Source organism: Monodon monoceros, unplaced genomic scaffold (assembly GCF_005190385.1).
Source record: "Monodon monoceros isolate NGI ecotype Baffin Bay Population unplaced genomic scaffold, NGI_Narwhal_1 Super_Scaffold_3, whole genome shotgun sequence".
Lineage (NCBI taxonomy): Eukaryota > Metazoa > Chordata > Mammalia > Artiodactyla > Monodontidae > Monodon > Monodon monoceros.
Window position 1 is genome coordinate 38,230,881 of NW_021703780.1, and position 17,392 is coordinate 38,248,272.

At 38.7% G+C, this 17,392-nt stretch overlaps 1 protein-coding gene across 1 annotated transcript in view; it reads left to right on the forward strand.

Moving 5' to 3' along the window:
* SLC26A8 (solute carrier family 26 member 8) overlaps positions 1-17,392 on the forward strand; it is a 71,310-nt gene that overhangs the window by 22,125 nt on the left and 31,793 nt on the right. Inside the window, exons 5-7 of the mRNA XM_029243680.1 lie at positions 1,824-2,005; positions 10,858-11,022; positions 11,717-11,866. Of these exons, the coding sequence (XP_029099513.1) occupies positions 1,824-2,005; positions 10,858-11,022; positions 11,717-11,866 (497 nt within the window). The remainder of the gene's footprint in view (positions 1-1,823; positions 2,006-10,857; positions 11,023-11,716; positions 11,867-17,392) is intronic.

The window sequence follows — 17,392 nt, forward strand, 5'->3', positions numbered from 1 at the left end:
ACAGGAGGTGGATGAAGTCTCCATCTCAGTCATTTACTTATTGCTAAGGAACCCAAGCTAAAGCTATGTTTAAGGTAGAAAGAAAGGAGGCAGAAGATGGATATTCTATCCATAGCATTAGTGTTCACATTTTAGAAATTGAACATTTCTTTTGTGATATTATTAATGTCACCACCAGACAAACAGGCCAGCAAGCTATTAAAGGAATTATAGGACAAGAGGTACTTTTCTTGGTGAAATTACCACATGTTGGAATCTGACTATCCTCAACCTGGAAGATCCAGAAATGATTTTGCCAAAACTCCTAGAGTGGATCCACTTTTCAGCTGTACCCATAATAACCAAAATCTGTGGACCTGATTTATAATAATCATGTCAGGGCTTCCCTGGTGGCACAGTGGTTAGGAATCCGCCTGCTGCCGGAGACACGGGTTTGAGCCCTGGTCCGGGAAGATCCCACATGCTTCAGAGCAACTAAGCCCGTGTGCCACAACTACCAAGCCTGCACTCTAGAGCCCGCGAGCCACAACTACTGAGCCTGTGTGCCACAGCTACTGAAGCCCACGCGCCTAGAGCCTGTGCTCCGCAACACGAGAAACCACCGCAATGAGAAGCCTGTGCACCGCAGCAAAGAGTAGCCCTTGCTCACCGCAACTAGAGAAAGCCTGCGTGCAGCAACGAAGCCCCAATGTGGCCAAAAATAAATAAATAAAATAAATTTATATAAAAAAATAATAATAACAATAATCATGTCAGATTATTAATTTACATTGAGAAAATGCTGTCATAGTAATCAAAGCACTCAAACCCACAGGATAAGCACTTTTCTTCCCTAAGTCAAAAGTCCATCTACTAATTTATAATTGGAAATGACTGTTACAGAGACCGGACTAGCTGAAGGTCATATAATTAGCACAATTACTTCCCCTAGGTGAACCCATACAGAAATCAAATCACAAAATGCCCTGAGAGTCTCAGAAGGGCATCGCCAACATTCACTCAGTAAAGTGCCTTTTTCTGAGCTTCCACACTGTGTAACTGACCAAGCAACCAACACTGACCATTCTGACTGTCACAGTTTTTCTCCAGGTGTGTTTGTATATTCAGTCCAGTTCCCATCCCATTCTGTTGAGTGCTCCTTTGCCTTTTTTAAGGACAATATTCCATATCTTTCCTAAAATCTATTATGTGTTGATTTTACATTTGAGCACTAAGAGAACTATTTTATTCCCATTTTTCCAAGTTCCCAGAGCACATTACAATCATTTCCAAATACTGATAACAAGGGCTACTAGAGTTTTGTTTCTGTTAGGTACTTTAAAGGTAAGATTTGCCTTTGCCTCCCTTATGTTGATAGTAGAAGTAAAGGAAATTATATTTGAAATAGGTTTAGCTCCATATCATTTTGCACCTATTAAATCCTTCATAAGTGTTAGGCATTATTTTTCTTCTTATTATTATTGATTAGCTTTGTTTTCTGATCCTTTCACCACCATCTCATGTTTTACCGTTTCTAAGAACAGGCACAGTGGCTGAGCCTGATATACATTTCTAGTCAATTTCTCTTTAATCCTACTCCATATGCCCATGATGCAAAGAGGTTAATACCTAGACCACCAAGATCTAAAACTTGTGAGTTCGTTACAGTATGCGGAGCCAGAGTTCTTTTCCCTGCTCTTTCTTATTTCTTGGTGGCCACTTTCAAATAAGAAAAGTTTGTCAGATCGAGGGCAAAACATCAGACCATGCCTTGCTTTTGTCAATATCTGTCAGTTTACCTGGACTTAAAACCTCACCTTCTGCCTGAACATTTTCTTTCATAGGTACATTCTTCCTTGTGAGTGCTCTGACGATCAATGTCCTGAGGACGTACCCATTCAACAGTGGCCACCTAATACTGGGAACTTTCATCAAGGATGACTTTTCTAACCTCTCCTTCTTTGAGAACTATAACAAATCCTTGAGTGTGATGGCATCCACAACGTTGCTGACTGGGATTATTCAGGTAGGACCTGAGTCTCTGAACCCCTGAAGAAGCAATAAATAAATAAAGGGTCTGCACGTGGACCCCTTCCTTTAATTGCTCCTGTTACCCATTGTGATATATCTGGAACTTAAGTGATTTAAGTTTTCAAAAACTTATGGGTCTTGTGGATAGGCTATCTCCTCAGTAACAAAACTTCTCCCTCCTCTGAAATCTACCACATTGGTTTAGGATGAGATACTCAATATTCTCACCAGTCCCTGATACTCTAAGACTAAAGAAGTGTCCCAGGGACTGTGGCCTAGAGTTCTACTCATGATTTCACGTTTTAAAAAATTTCTTTCTATTCTTTCAACAAGAATAGCATTCATGGGCTCACATACTATATTTTTGGTTAGTGAGCATTAGAGTCAGACCTGAAATCCTTTTTCTGCAATGACAGGACTCAGCTAATGGGCAATATCAATGACTTATTAAAATATCAAACCTTATTTTGGGCTTATTTTTAATTTCTTCTGTGAGTCTACCATCTGAAGTGTCACCCACTGAACTAAAGTAACATATTTCAGTTTTATTTCTCTTTCTTCTCAGCTAACCTGCTCTATAGCTAATTTTCACTGATTACCCCTGGGGCCATCTTTTATTAGGCAAGGACTTATTGGAAGCCTACAAAGGCAGGCTATTATGGTAGGCTGACCCCAGCCCTGACACTTACCAGCTATGTGACTTACTTAAGTTATCTTACCTTCGTGGGCCTCAGTTTCTTCATGTTTAAAATGAGAAAAATAATATTTGTATTGCAGAGTTCTTGTGAGGATTAAGTGAGAAAATGCATGCAAAGCATTCAGCCCAGAGCCTGTCACATAGTAAGCATTAATAAATTATAATGACCAAGTATAGAGAAATGAAATTGGTACTTTAATAGAGACCAAAAATTTTTTTAAAAAGGATATAATACCGGGCTTCCCTGATGGCGCAGTGATTGAGAGGCCGCCGGCCAATGCAGGGGACGTGGGTTCGAGCCCTGGTCCGGGAAGATCACACATGCTGTGGAGCAGCAGCTGGCCTGTGTGCCACAGCTTCTGAGCCTGCGCTCTGGAGCCTGCGAGCCACAACTACTGAGCCCACGTGCCACAACTACGGAAGCCCATGTGCCCAGAGCCCATGCTCTGCAATAAGAGAAGCCACTGCAATGAGAAGCCCGCTCACCACAACGAAGAGTAGCCCCCGCTTGCTGCAACTAGAGAAAGCCCGCGAGCAGCAACAAAGACCCAGTGCAGCCAAAAATAAATAAATAAAATAAATAAATTTATTTGAAAAAATAAAAAGATATAATACCTGTGTTTAAAATATTCAGTCTTGTAGGAGAAGACAAAATAACAGGCAGTAAGTCAGCAACCTATTAATTATCTAAGTGGCCTTGGCAAGTTCTTTCCCCTTGTTTGAGTGTCATTTTTTTTTCATGTAGTAAAGAAGGAGATATTCCATTTACAGGAAGATGGAATATATGTACTTTTGCCTATTCCTCCTGCTAAGAAAACTAAAAACATTGGAAAATTATATACGAAACAAACGTAAAATGACTCTGGAAGGTGAAGAGAAGAAGACAAACTGGCTCAGACCCAAGGAACAACACAGTGGTGAGTTCCTTGGATTTTCTTCTTTGCCTCATATATCTCAGACTTGGTGCTGAAGAAGCCAGAAACCCAAAATGCCAACACGGGCAGACCAAAAAAAAGCCCCAACAAAAGTCTGCTCTTTATAGCCACAGGACCAGGAAAGACTAGCAAGACTGAAAACTTTTACCCAATAACTGCTCTACTCCAGACAAACACCAAAAAAAACCCCAAAAAACCTGTGGTGTCATCCCCACTCATGCCAGCAAAGGCCAAGCAGGGAGCCCAGACTTCCACACTCACCCAGCTGTAATGAGGTAGCCACCTGGCGTATTGTCAGAGAAGGCCAAATAGGGAGTCAAGACTTTAATCTCCACGGGGCAGTAATGAGACACCCTTCCTACTCCTTGCTGGAGTGTGTCAGAGAAAGCCTAGTGAAGGGTCAGGACTTTCACCCAACACAGCATTAATGATGACAACCCCCTCTTCAGCAGTGTCAATGGAGGCGATGTAGGGAGAAATAAAGGCATTTCTGTCTCTCCCAGCCAGGATGGGAGGCCTAGTGGGGAGCCAGAACTTCCATCCCTTCCCAGCAAAAATGAAGAGTCCCTATTGCCTCAAGTGTCAGTGGATCTTGAGAGGAGAACCTGGACTTCTGCCTTACCAGGGAGTAACAAGGTGGCACCTTCCCCTTCCCCTGCCAGCACTTTATCAAAATAAGCTGGCTAAAACAGAAGGTTTAAATAAGATCCAGAGTCTTATAGCATAGTACACAAAATGTCAACAGTTAAACTGAAAATAACTTGTCATATCAAGAACTGAGAACATTCCAACTTAAATGAAGAAAGACAAGAAAAAGATGCCAGCACTGAGATGGTAGAGGTATCAGAATTATCTGGGATAAATTATAAAGCAGCCATCCTAAAAACGCTTCAGCAACCAATTATGAACATGCTTGAAACAAGTGAAAAAATAGAAAGTCTTAAAAAGTAAATAGAAGATGTAAAGAAGAACCAAATGAAAATTTTGGAGCTGAAAAATACAGTAACCAAAATTAAAAATTCAAAGGATGGGCTCAACAGCAAAATGGAGGAGACAGAGGAAAAAAATCAATGAACTTGAAGACAGAACAATAGAAATTACCCAGTCCGAACAACAGAGAGAAAATAGAAAAAAAAATTAACAGAGCCTCAGGGACAAATGGGACTATAAAAAAAGCTCTAAAATTTGTGTCATAAGCAACCCAGAAAGGGAGGAGAAAAAAGATGGGGCTGAATTATTTGAAGAAATAATAGCTGAAAACTCCCCAAATTTGGCAAAAAATATAAATCTACGGATTTAAGAAGCTTGGAAAAACCCAAAGAAGATAAATCTACAGAAATCCACATCAAGACAAATCATGTTTTGTCTTGTTTTTTTAATTTTTGGCTGCATTGGGTCTTTGTTGCCGCGCTCAGGCTTTCTCTAGTTGTGGCGAGTGGGGCCCATTCTTCATTGCGGTGCACAGGCTTCTCATTGCGGTGGCTTCTCTTGTTACGGAGCACGAGCTCTAGGCATGTGGGCTTCAGTAGTTGCGATGTGTGGGCTCAGCAGTTGTGCCACATGGGCTCAATAGTTGTGGCTTGCGAGCTCTAGAGTGCAGGCTCAGTAGTTGTGGTGCATGGGCTCAGTTCCTCCGTGGCATGTGGGATCTTCTCTGACCAGGGCTTGAACCCATGTCCCCTGCATTGGCAAGCGGATTCTTAACCACTGCACCACCAGGGAAGTCCCCATAGTCAACTTCTGAAAACTAAAAACAATGAAAAAAAAATCTTGAAAGCAGTGAGAGAAGCACTTCACTACAGGAGGAAAATAATTTAAATGATAGCAGATTTCTTGTTAGAAACCATGGAGACCAGAAGGAAATTGCACAATATTTTTTGTTTGCTGAAAGAACTGTCAACCCAAAATCATAGCCTCAGTGAAAATATCCTTCAAGAATGAAGAAGAGGGATTTCCCTGGTGGTGCAGTTGTTAAGAATCCGCCTGCCAATACAGGCGACACAGGTTCGAGCCCTGGTCCGGGAAGATCCCACATGCTGCAGAGCTACTAAGCCCATGCATCACAACTACTGAGCCTGCGCTCTAGAGCCTGCGAGCCACAACTACTGAGCCCACATGCCACAACTACTGAAGCCTGCATGTCTAGAACCCATGCTCCACAACAAAGAGAAGCCACCGCAATGAGAAGCCCACATACCGCAACAAAGAGTAGCCCCCGCTCGCCACAACTAGAGAAAGCCCACATGCAGCAATGAAGACCCAACACAGCCAAAAATAAATTAATTAATTTAAAAAAAAAGAATGAAGGAGATACCAAGACGTTCTCAGATGAAGCAAAACTAAGAGAATTTGTCACCAGCAAGACGTACCCTAAAAGAATGGCTAATGGAAGTTCTCTAAACAGAAAGGAAATGATAAAAGAAGGCATCTTGGAACATCAAGAAGGAAGAAAGAACAATGGAAAATGAAAAATATGGATAAATATGGTAGTTTTCCTTGCTTGTTGGGTTTTCTAAATTATGTTCAATGGTTGAAACAAAATTATAACGCTGTCTGATGTGGTTCAAAATGAATATGGAAGAAATATTTAAAACAATTCTTTTATAAAAAACATAAAGGAAGGTAAAGTTTCTATAATTTGCTCAAACTGGTAAAATGTTCACACTGGTAGACTGTGATAAGTTATGCATATATAATGTAATACCTAGGACAACCACTTAAAATCTATACAAAGAGATACACTCAAAAACACTATAGATAAATCAAAATGAAATTCTAAAAAATGTTCAAGTAACCAATGAAATCAGGAAAAATAAAGAGTTGGAAAACAGAGAAAACAAACAGGAAAATGGCAGACTTAAGCTCTAACATATGGACATTTACATTAAAGTTAGAGACTGACATATTTAGAAATATGCTGTCTACAAGAAACATCAAATATAATAATATAGACAGGTTGAAAGTAAAAAAATGGAAAGATAGATCATGCAAAATTAATCAAAGGAAACAGGATTGACTATATTAATATCAGATAAAGTAGACTTCAGAGCCAAGAAAATTACCAGAGGTAGAGAGGGACATTATATAATGATAAAAGTATCAGTCTACCAAGAAGACATAGCAATCCTACAAAGGTATGCACCAAACAACAGAGCTACAAAATATGTGAAGCAAAAACTGATATAACTGGAAAGGAGAAATAGACAAATCCACAATTACAGTTGGAGACTTCAACACCCCTCACTCAACAATTGATTGGACAACTAGACAGAAAATCAGCAAGCATATAATAAAATTCAAAGTATCAACAACACCAATAGGACTTGAGACATTTACAGAATACTCCCACCAATAACAGCAGAATACACATTCTTTTCAACAACCCATGGAACATACGGCAAGATAGACTGTATCCTGAGCTATAAAACAAACCTCAATAAATTTAAAAGAATTGAAATCAAACAGTATGTTCTCTGACCACAGTGGAATCAAACTAGAACTCAATAACAAAAAGTTAACAGGAAAGTCTCCAAATATCTGGATACTGCTAAATAGCATACTTCTAAATAATCCATAAGTCAGGTAGGAAATCTCAAGGGAAGTTTTTAAAAAACACATTGATGTAGGGACTTCCCTGGTGGCGCAGTGGGTAAGAATCTGCCTGCCATTGCAGGGGACACGGTTTCAATCCCTGGTCCAGGAAGATCCCACATGCCGCGGAGCAACTAAGCCAGTGTGCCACAACTACTGAGCCTGTGCTCAAGGGCTGGCGAGCCACAACTACTGAGCCCACGTGCTGCAACTACTGAAGCCCACGCGCCTAGAACCCATGCTCCATAACAAGAAAAGCCACCACAATGAGAAGCCCGTGCACCACAATGAAGAATAGCCCCCACTTGCCACAACTAGAGAAAGCCCGCATGCAGCAACAAAGACCCAAAACAGCCAAAAATAAATAAAATTAAATCTTAAAAAAAAAATACCTTGAAGTAAATGAAAATAAAACATACCAAAATTTTTGGAACACAGCTAAAGCAGTGCTGAAAAGGAAATTTATAGCACTAAATTGCATACAGTAGAATAAAGAAAATGTCTCAAATTAATAATAAAAGCTCCCTCTTCAAAACCTAGAAAAATAAGAGCAAATTAAACCAAAAATAAGCAGAAGGAAGGAAATAATAAAGAGCAAAAATGAATGAAATTGGAAAGTTTACATACTGATGATTCCATTTATGTAAAATTCTTGAAGTGACAAAATTATAGAAATGGAGAATAGATTAGTTGTCACCAGGGATTAAAGATGGGTAGAGGTCAGAGGATGGAGATTGGAGGTAGAGATGAGAGGTAAGAGGCTATTAAAGGACAACAGGAGGGATCTTTGTGCTGATGGAATTATTTTGTAACTTGGTTGTATTGATGTCAGTATCCTAATTGTGGCATTGTATCAATACTATAGTTGTGCAAGATGTTATCATTGGGGTAACTGGGTAAACCGGATCTCTGTGTGTTGCTTTTTTACAATTTCATGTCAATCTACAATTATTTAAAATAAAAAGTTTAAATTAAAAAAAAAGTCTGAACTAGATACTAATATCTAACATTTATTGCTATGTGCTGTAAATATTCAAAGCACTTTACATGTTTTATCTCATTTGATCCTCACAACACCCCCCTGTATGAGGGTAGGTATTATTCTGGTACTTATTTTAAAGAAATAAAGGTATAAAGAGGTTAAGTGAATTGCCCAAGGTCACATAACCAGTACGATTCAAAACTGGGATTCAGGCTCAGTTTGTCTACCTCTAGAATCTGTGCACTAGATAATCTTAAAGTGCAAACTAGTGTTAATAAAAGTGAAGAGTTTGTTGTCAAAAGAATATGAAGTGGGGACTTCCCTGGCAGTCCAGTGGTTAAGAGTCCACGCTTGCACTGCAGAGGGCATGGGTTCGATCTCTGGTTGGGGAATTAAGATCCCACGTGATGTGCAGTGTGGCCAAAAAAAAAAGAATATGAAGTGAGGGAATAACTTTTAGCTGGGATGGAGTTGTCTGGGAAGGAAACAACCATTTATTGAGCCTTTCCTTCATTCATCAAACATTTAGTATAGAACTTCCTCAGCTTACGATGGAGTTACATACTGATAAACCCATGGTAAGTTGAAAATACTGTAAGTCGAAAATACATTTAATACACCTAGCCTACCAAACATCATAGCTTAGCCTGGCCTACCTTAAACGTGCTCAGAACACTTACATTAGACTACACTTGGGCAAAATCATCTAACACATTATCTATTTTATAATAAAGTATTGAATATCTCATGTAATTTGTTGAATACTGTACTAAAGGTGAAAAACAGAATGGCTGTCTGAGTACAGAATAGTTATAAGTGTATCAGTTGTTTAACCTCATGATTGTTTGGCTGACTGGGAGCTGTCGCTCACTGCCACTGCCCAGCATTACGACAGAGTATCATACTGCATATGGCTAGCCCAGAAAAAAAAAAATCAAAATTCAAAGTATGGTCTCTACTGAATGCATATGCTTTTGCACCATCGTAAAGTTGAAAAAAATGTTAGAACCATTGTAATTTGGGAACTGTCTGTACTTGTTTTCAATAAGGATGGCAGATAGGTTTCGTGTCACAGACCAATTCTGACTGACAATTGATGCCTAGAAAATTACATTAACACCAGATTCTGATGCCACATCACAGCTGGGTAATTATAGATATTTAATTATAGATATTTAATTATAGATATTTTCCATTTACAAGGTGGAAGGAAGGGATGGCATGAAGAAAGAATGGTACATATTTGCATCTGTCACTATTTTCAGATTTGAGCTAAGTGTTTTACGTGAATTGTGTAGTGTAACCCATACAAAACACTGCATGTTGGGTATTATTCATTCTATAGGTGAGGAGACTGAGGTTCGGAGAGTTTAATAAACTTGCCCAAACTCACTCAGGCAGTGAGAGGTAGAGCCAGCATTGAAGCCAAGTTCTCCATCCCCAGGAATCATGCTGTTTGCACCACACCTCCTGAAGAAGAGAAGTTTCATTGAGCTTTTGAAGGAGATGATAAACATGGATTGGCAAAGAGATGGCAGAAGGGGTTTGGGCATAAGCACAGAAGTAAAAATCAGCCAGCCACACTAATGACAGGAAGCAGATTGGCCTGACTAGAGTAAAGGAGCATATTGGGCAGTAATGACAGGAGATTAAGGGAGACCAGCTGCCCAGCTAACTGAAAGCTTTGAAACAAAAAGCTTTTAAAGCTAATAGATTTATTCTTCCAAGTTTGTTTTCTGAGAGTTCCTAGTGCAGTGGAAGATGAAGCAGTGACGGTAGAAGACTTCACGACTTTTGTTTTTCTTTCCTCATCTTCTTCATTGGGCTGTGTCATTTTTCTTAACCTATCCTCTTAAGAGGGTTGGGGCTCACCCCCTATCCATAATTTTACAATTTTTTTTATTATAAAAGATGAACATGTATATTGCAAAAAATCTCAAATAATAAAAAAGTGTATAAATTACAAATATTGCCCCAAACTTTTAATCCCATTCCCCAAAGGTAACTTCTGTTAATAGTTTGGCATCTATCCTTTTAGATGCTTTGCTTGTTTATTACATAACATTTAAAATATATATTTACATATATATGCATGTGTACATGTAAAATGCTATATCATACATGTATTTATGTATAATCCTGAAGACATAAATTCAGCTTAATCATTCTTCGTAAAGATAAGCGTCAAAGGCCAGAAAGTTTAAGCTGGAACCCAGTTTGTTTTAATATTTTCCTTTGCGAAAAGCTGCATTCCTCACAGGGATATTAACCTCTCATGAAGAGGGCTATCAAAGCTTCTAGTGAAAAGGGCTTTGAAAAGGCAAGGTCTTGTTCTGATCACTTTGTCACTGTTAACCCCACATCAACAAGGTCAGTAGATTCTAGAGTAAGAACTTAAGCTTATGAACTCGTGAAGAAAGGAGTGTGGTCTTATGTCTGTAGGAAACCTCTGAATCAACACCAAGGACCTACCTTAGCTCATCAATTTCAGTTGATTAGGGAAAGAGGAACAAGAGTTATCAAAGGGGCCTAACTTAACTTTTTTTTTGGAACCCCTCTGGAGTTTGCCTAATTGGTGACATTGCTTGTTTGATGACATTCCTCCTCACTCTGGTTTTCTTTTCCATCTGAACCCCCTACAGCTATCAATGGGCATGTTAGGTTTTGGCTTCATTATCACTTACATTCCGGAGGCTGCAATCAGTGCTTACCTGGCTGCCACGGCACTACACATTATGCTGTCCCAGTTGACCTGCATCTTCGGGATTATGATTAGTTTCCATTCTGGTCCCATCTCCTTCTTCTATGTGAGTAATTTCTACCCTCACCTAGACTTACAAATGCCCCTCCCCTTGCCTCCAAAAAGAAGTAGACCCAAGTGGAGAGACTCCTGCATAGGCAGCTGGGTCAAGAGAGTCCTAGAAATAATTTCACCTCTTCTAGATTTACAGTCTTGATTAATTGCAGGTGCCAGTTGGACCATGTTCCCAGTTGCATTAACCATTTCACCCCAGCCTTTTAAACCAACATGATTTATATTAAAATTTGGTCTTTGAGATACTGTATTATCATACTTCTTCCCGTTACATGCCTCCTGAAAGACATATATCCTAAAACATAATATATACAGAATATAAAATGCAAAGTAGTCCCTGAATGCAAGCATGGCCTAGGAGCCAAGCTAAACATACATGGTCTGGGAAAATTGATAAAGAATAGGCTAATAAACAGAACTCCTGGGTCCTTTCCACTACACTGAAACATAGAAAGTATATTAGCTTCTTACTGGACATTATAGTCTTTTAATATATTGTTTTCAATTAAAAAAATATGTATCCACCTACTTGCTCTCACTGTTCTAATAATGCTCATAAAGACCTCTGTGCCCAGCAACACTGCCTAGGGACTTCCTTTTGAACTAATTTAGAAAGAGTGTCATTTTCTAGATTTAGGCAATTATCACATCCCTTTCTAAGCCTCTGTAATTTTGTTTTCTTTCAGAACATAATTAACTACTGTATAGGTCTCCCTAAAGCTAATTCCACCAGCATCTTACTATTTCTAACTGCTATTGTTGCTCTGAGAATCAACAAATGTATCAGAATTTCCTACAATCAGTACCCCATCAAGTTTCCCATGGAAATTTTTCTGGTAGGTGTTTTCATTTTGTTTTGTTTTGTTTTGCTTTTTATTGGAGTATAATTGCTTTACAATGTTGTGTTAGTTTCTGCTGTACAGCAAAGTGAATCAGTTATACGTATACATATATCCCCTCTTTTTTAGATTTCCTTCCCATTTAGGTCACCACAGAGCACTGAGTAGAGTTCCCTGTGCTATACAGTAGGTTTTCATTAGTTGTCTATTTTATACATAGTACTGTATATAAGTCAATCCCAATCTCCCAATTCATCCCATCCCCCTTCCCCCGTTGGTATCCATAAGTTTTTTCTCTACATCAGTGTCTATTTCTGCTTTGAAAACTGGTTCATCTGTATCATTTTTCTACATTCCACATATATGTGTTAATATACCATATTTGTTTTTCTCTTTCTGACTTACTTCACTCTGTATGACAGTCTCTAGGTCTATCCACATCTCTGCAAATGGCATTATTTCATTCCTTTTTATGGCTGAGTAATATTCCATTGTATATAGGTACCACATCTTCTTTATCCATTCCTCTGTGGATGGACATTTAGGTTGATTCCATGTTCTGGCTATTGTAAATAGTGCTGCAATGAACACTGGGGTACATGTATCTTTTTGAATTATGGTTTTCTCCCAGTATATGCCCAGGAGTGGGATTGCTGGGTCATATGGTAATTCTAGTTTTAGTTTTTTGAGGAACCTCCATACTGTTCTCCATAGTGGTTGTACCAGTTTACATTCCCACCAACAGTGTAGGAGGGTTCCCTTTTCTCCACATCCTCTCCAGCATTTATCATTTGTAGATTTTTTGATGATGGCCATTCTGACCAGTGTGAGGTGATACCTCACTGTAGTTTTGATTTGCATCTCTCTAATGATTAGTGATGTTGAGCATGTTTTCATGTGTTTGTTGGCCATTTGTATGTCTTCTTTGGAGAAATGTCTGTTTAGGTCTTCTGCCCATTTTTTCATTGAGTTGTTTTTTTTGATATTGAGTTGCATGAGCTGTTTGTATATTTTGGAGATTAATCCCTTGATGGTTGCTTTGTTTGCAAATATTTTCTCCCATCCTCTTGGATGTCTTTTTGTTTTATTTATCATTTCCTTTGCTGTGCAAAAGCTTTTAAGTTTCATTAGGTCCCATTTGTTTATTTTCGTTTTTATTTTCATTACTCTAGGAGGTGGGTCAAAAAATCTTGCAGCAATTTATGTCAAATTGTGTTTTGACATAATCTGACATTTGACAAATATGTCAGAGAGTGTTCTGCCTATATTTTCCTCTAAGAGTTTTATAGTGTCCAGCCTTACATTTAGGTCTTTAATCCATTTTGAGTTTATTTTTGTGTATGGTGTTAGGGAGTATTCTAATGTCATTCTTTTACATGTAGCTGTCCAGTTTTCCCAGCACCACTTATTGAAGAGACTGTCTTTTCTCTATTGTATATTCTTGCCTGCTTTGTCATAGATTGGGTGACCGAAGGTGCATGGGTTTATCTCTGGACTTTCTATCCTGTTCCATCGATCTATATTTCTGTTTTTGTGCCAGTACTATATTGTCTTGATTACTGTAGCTTTGTAGTACAGTCTGAAGTCAGGGAGTCTGATTCCTCCAGCTCCGATTTTTTCCCTCAGGATTGCTTTGGCTATTTGGGGTCTTTAGTGTTTCCATACAAATTGTAAAAATTTTTGTTCTAATTCTGGAAAATTGCCATTGGTAATTTGATAGGGATTGCATTGAACATGACGATTGCTTTGGGTAGTATAGTCATTTTCACAGTATTGATCCTTCCAATCCAAGAACATAGTATGTTTCTCCATCCGTTAGTGTTGTCTTTGATTTCTTTAATCAGTATCCTATAGTTTTCTGAGTACAGGTCTTTTGTCTCCTTAGGTAGGTTTATTCCTAGGTGTTATTCTTTTTGTTGTGGTGATAAATGAGATTGTTTCCTTAATTTCTCTTTCTGACCTTTCATTGTTAGTATATAGGAATGCAAGAGATTTCTGTGTATTGATTTTGTATCCTACAACTTTACCAGATTCACTGATAAGCTCTAGAATTTTTTGGTGGACTCTTGAGGATTTTCTGTGTATAGTATCAAGTCATCTGCAAACAGTGACAGTTTTACTTCTTCTTTTCCCATTTGGATTCCTTTTATTTCTTTTTCTTCTCTGATTGCCGTGGCCAGGACTTCCAAAACTATGTTGAATAATAGTGGTGAGAGTGGACATCCTTGTCTTGTTCCTGATCTTAGAGGAAATGCTTTCAGTTTTTCACCATTGAGAGTGATGTTAGCTGTGCACTTGTCATACATGGCCTTTATTATGTTGAGGTAGGTTCCCTCTATGCCCACTTTCTGGAGAGTTTTTATCATAAATGGGTGTTGAATTTTGTCAAAAGCTTTTTCTGCATCTATTGAGATGATCATATGGTTTTTATTCTTCAGTTTGTTAATGTGGTGTATCACATTGATTGATTTGTGTATATTGAAGAATCCTTACATCCCTGGGATAAATCTGACTTGATCATGGTGTATGATCCTTTTAATGTGTTGTTGGATTCTGTTTGCTTGTATTTTGTTGAAGATTTTTGCATCTATGTTCATCAGTGATATTGGCCTGTAATTTTCTTTTTTTGTGATATCTTTGTCTGGTTTTGGTATTAGGGTGATGATGGCCTCATAGAATGAGCTTGGGAGTGTTCCTCCCTCTTCAATTTTTTGGAAAAGTTTGAGAAGGATAGGTGTTAGCTTTTCTCTAAATGCTTGATAGAATTCACCTGTGAAGCCATCTGGTCCTGGACTTTTATTTGTTGGAAGATTTTTAATCACAGTTTCAATTTCGTTACTTGTGATTGGTCTGTTCATATTTTCTTTTTCTTCCTGGTTCAGTCTTGGAAGGTTGTACCTTTCTAAGAATTTGTCCATTTTATTGGCATAGAGTTGCTTGTAGTAGTCTCTTATGATCCTTTGTATTTCTGCAGTGTCAGTTGTTACTTTTCCTTTTTCATTTCTAATTTTTATTGATTTGAGTCCTCTCCCTTTTTTTCTTGATGAGTTTGGCTAATGGTTTATCAATTTTGTTGATCTTCTCAAAGAACCAGCTTTTTTTTGTGTGTGTGTGTTATGCGGGCCTCTCACTGTTGTGGCCTCTCCCACTGCGGAGCACAGTCTCCAGACATGCAGGCTTAGTGGCCATGGCTCACGGGCCCAGCCGCTCCGTGGCATGTGGGATCCTCCCGGACTGGGGCACGAACCCGTGTCCCCTGCATTGGCAGGTGGACTCTCAACCACTGCGCCACTAGGGAAGCCCAGAACCAGATTTTAGTCTCATTGATCTTTGCTATTGTTTTCTTCATTTCTGTTTCATTTATTTCTGCTCTGATCTTTATGATTTCTTTCCTTCTACTAACTTTGGGTTTTGTTTGTTCCTCTTTCTCTAATTCCTTTAGGTGTAGGGTTAGATTGTTTATTTGAGATTTTTGTTTCTTGAGGTAGTATTGTATTACTATAAACTTCCCTCTTAGAATTTCTTTTGCTGCATCCCATATGTTTTGGGTCATCGTGTTTTCATTGTCATTTTTTTCTCGGTATTTTTCGATTTCCTCTTTGATTTCTTCCATGATCCATTGGTTATTTAGTAGCATATTGTTTAGCCTCCATGTGTTTGTGTTCTTTACAGTTTTTTTCCATAATTGATTTCTAATCTCATAGCGTTGTGGTTGGAAAAGATGGTTGATATGATTTCAATTTTCTTAAATTTACTGAGGCTTGATTTGTGAGTGAAGATGTGATCTATCCTAGAGAATGTTCCATGTACACTTGAGAAGAAAGTGTATTCTGCTGCTTTTGGATGGAATGTTCTATAAATATCAATTAAGTCTGTCTGGTCTAATGTGTCATTTAAGGCTTTTGTTTCCTTATTAATTTTCTGTCTGGATGATCTGTCTTTTGGTGTAAGTGGGATGTTTCTGGTAAGTGTTTTTATACTCCAAACTCATGGTTCAGATCATTTAAAATATGTATTTTTAAAATTAAATTAAAAGCAAGTAACGTTGGAAGGGAAATGTTCGTAGGAGAATTGTAAAAATAATATTTTAAAAATGTACGTTGAGGGCTTCCCTGGTGGCGCAGTGGTTGAGAGTCCGCCTGCCAATGCAGGGGACATGGGTTCGTGCCCTGGTCTGGGAAGATCCCACGTGCTGCGGAGCAGCTGGGCCCGTGAGCCATGGCTGCTGAGCCTGCGTGTCCGGAGCCTGTGCTCCACAACGGGAGAGGCTGCAACAGTGAGAGGCCCGCATACCGCAAAAAAAAAATGTATGTTGAATTGTGACAAAGCTGAATACATACATTTAGTTAGCTTATATTTTTTTAAACATGCTTATTTTTCAAAGGATTTTTATCTACTGCCTTTTTCATACTATTTGAAAAATAGGGGTTTTTTTTTTTTCCCATTATGACAGTAATACAGGCTCATTCTAGCAATTTTTTTTTGGCCATGCCAAGTGGCTTGTGGGATCTTAGTTCCCTGACTAGGAATCAAACCCAGGCCCCCAGCAATGGAAGCATGGCATCCTAACCACTGGACCGCCAGGGAATTCTAGCAATTTTGAAAAACAGAAAGAAAAAAAAAGGAGGAAAAGAAATTCCTATAGCTGCACTATCCAAAGTCAACTACAATTGATATTCCTGTACTTTCAGTTATTCTCACTTTTCCTCCTTCAAACAAATACATGACAGGCCTATGCTCAGTGTTGATGAATTTCTGTATTCTTTTATGTAGAGGTTTCATTTCTATTTTAGTATAGCAGCAACCACACTGTTATTCAGCCTCCTTTCATTCTCCCTATGCTACAGTAAAGAAATTGAGGGAGATGAGATGTTAAATGAAAACTAATCCATGTCACTAAGTGGCAGAGCTGGGTTTGGGGAGGAGGGGCTGCTGGGGAAGGTGTGTGTTCATGTATATGTCCTAGGTTTTTTTAACATCTTTTTCTTTAGATCAGGGGAAATGTTAAACTAAATAAATATGATTGTTTTCTTTCTTTTCAAGAATATTAAAAAATGTTGTCTAAAGATGACATTTCTTGTTTGTTTTAAGAAATCTGGGGGAATTCCCTGGTGGTCCACTGATTAGGACTCCACGCTTTCACTGAGGAGGGCGTGGGTTCAATCCCTGGTCCAGGGAACTAAGATCCCACAAGCCACGCAGCGCGGCCAAAAAAGAAAAAGAAATCTGATAAAATTTATCTTTTGCAGTTAACATTTTTACAATACTAAAGAGATTTTCATAAATAAAGCTCAGGTTTTTGGAGTCAGCATTTCTCTTACAAGGATCAATACATCTTTGGGTGTCCATGAGCATTACTTTCCCTTTAAGAAATGTTCTGTGATAGAGATAATTAAAGTTCACTGTGTGCACCCCTATATTTCCCAGCTGCCCTTGTAGTTAGGCAGGACCATGCAACTTTGGGGCTAAAGCATAGGCGAATAGGCATGAGTTCCCAATGTTCCTTCCTCCCCTGCTGTAGTA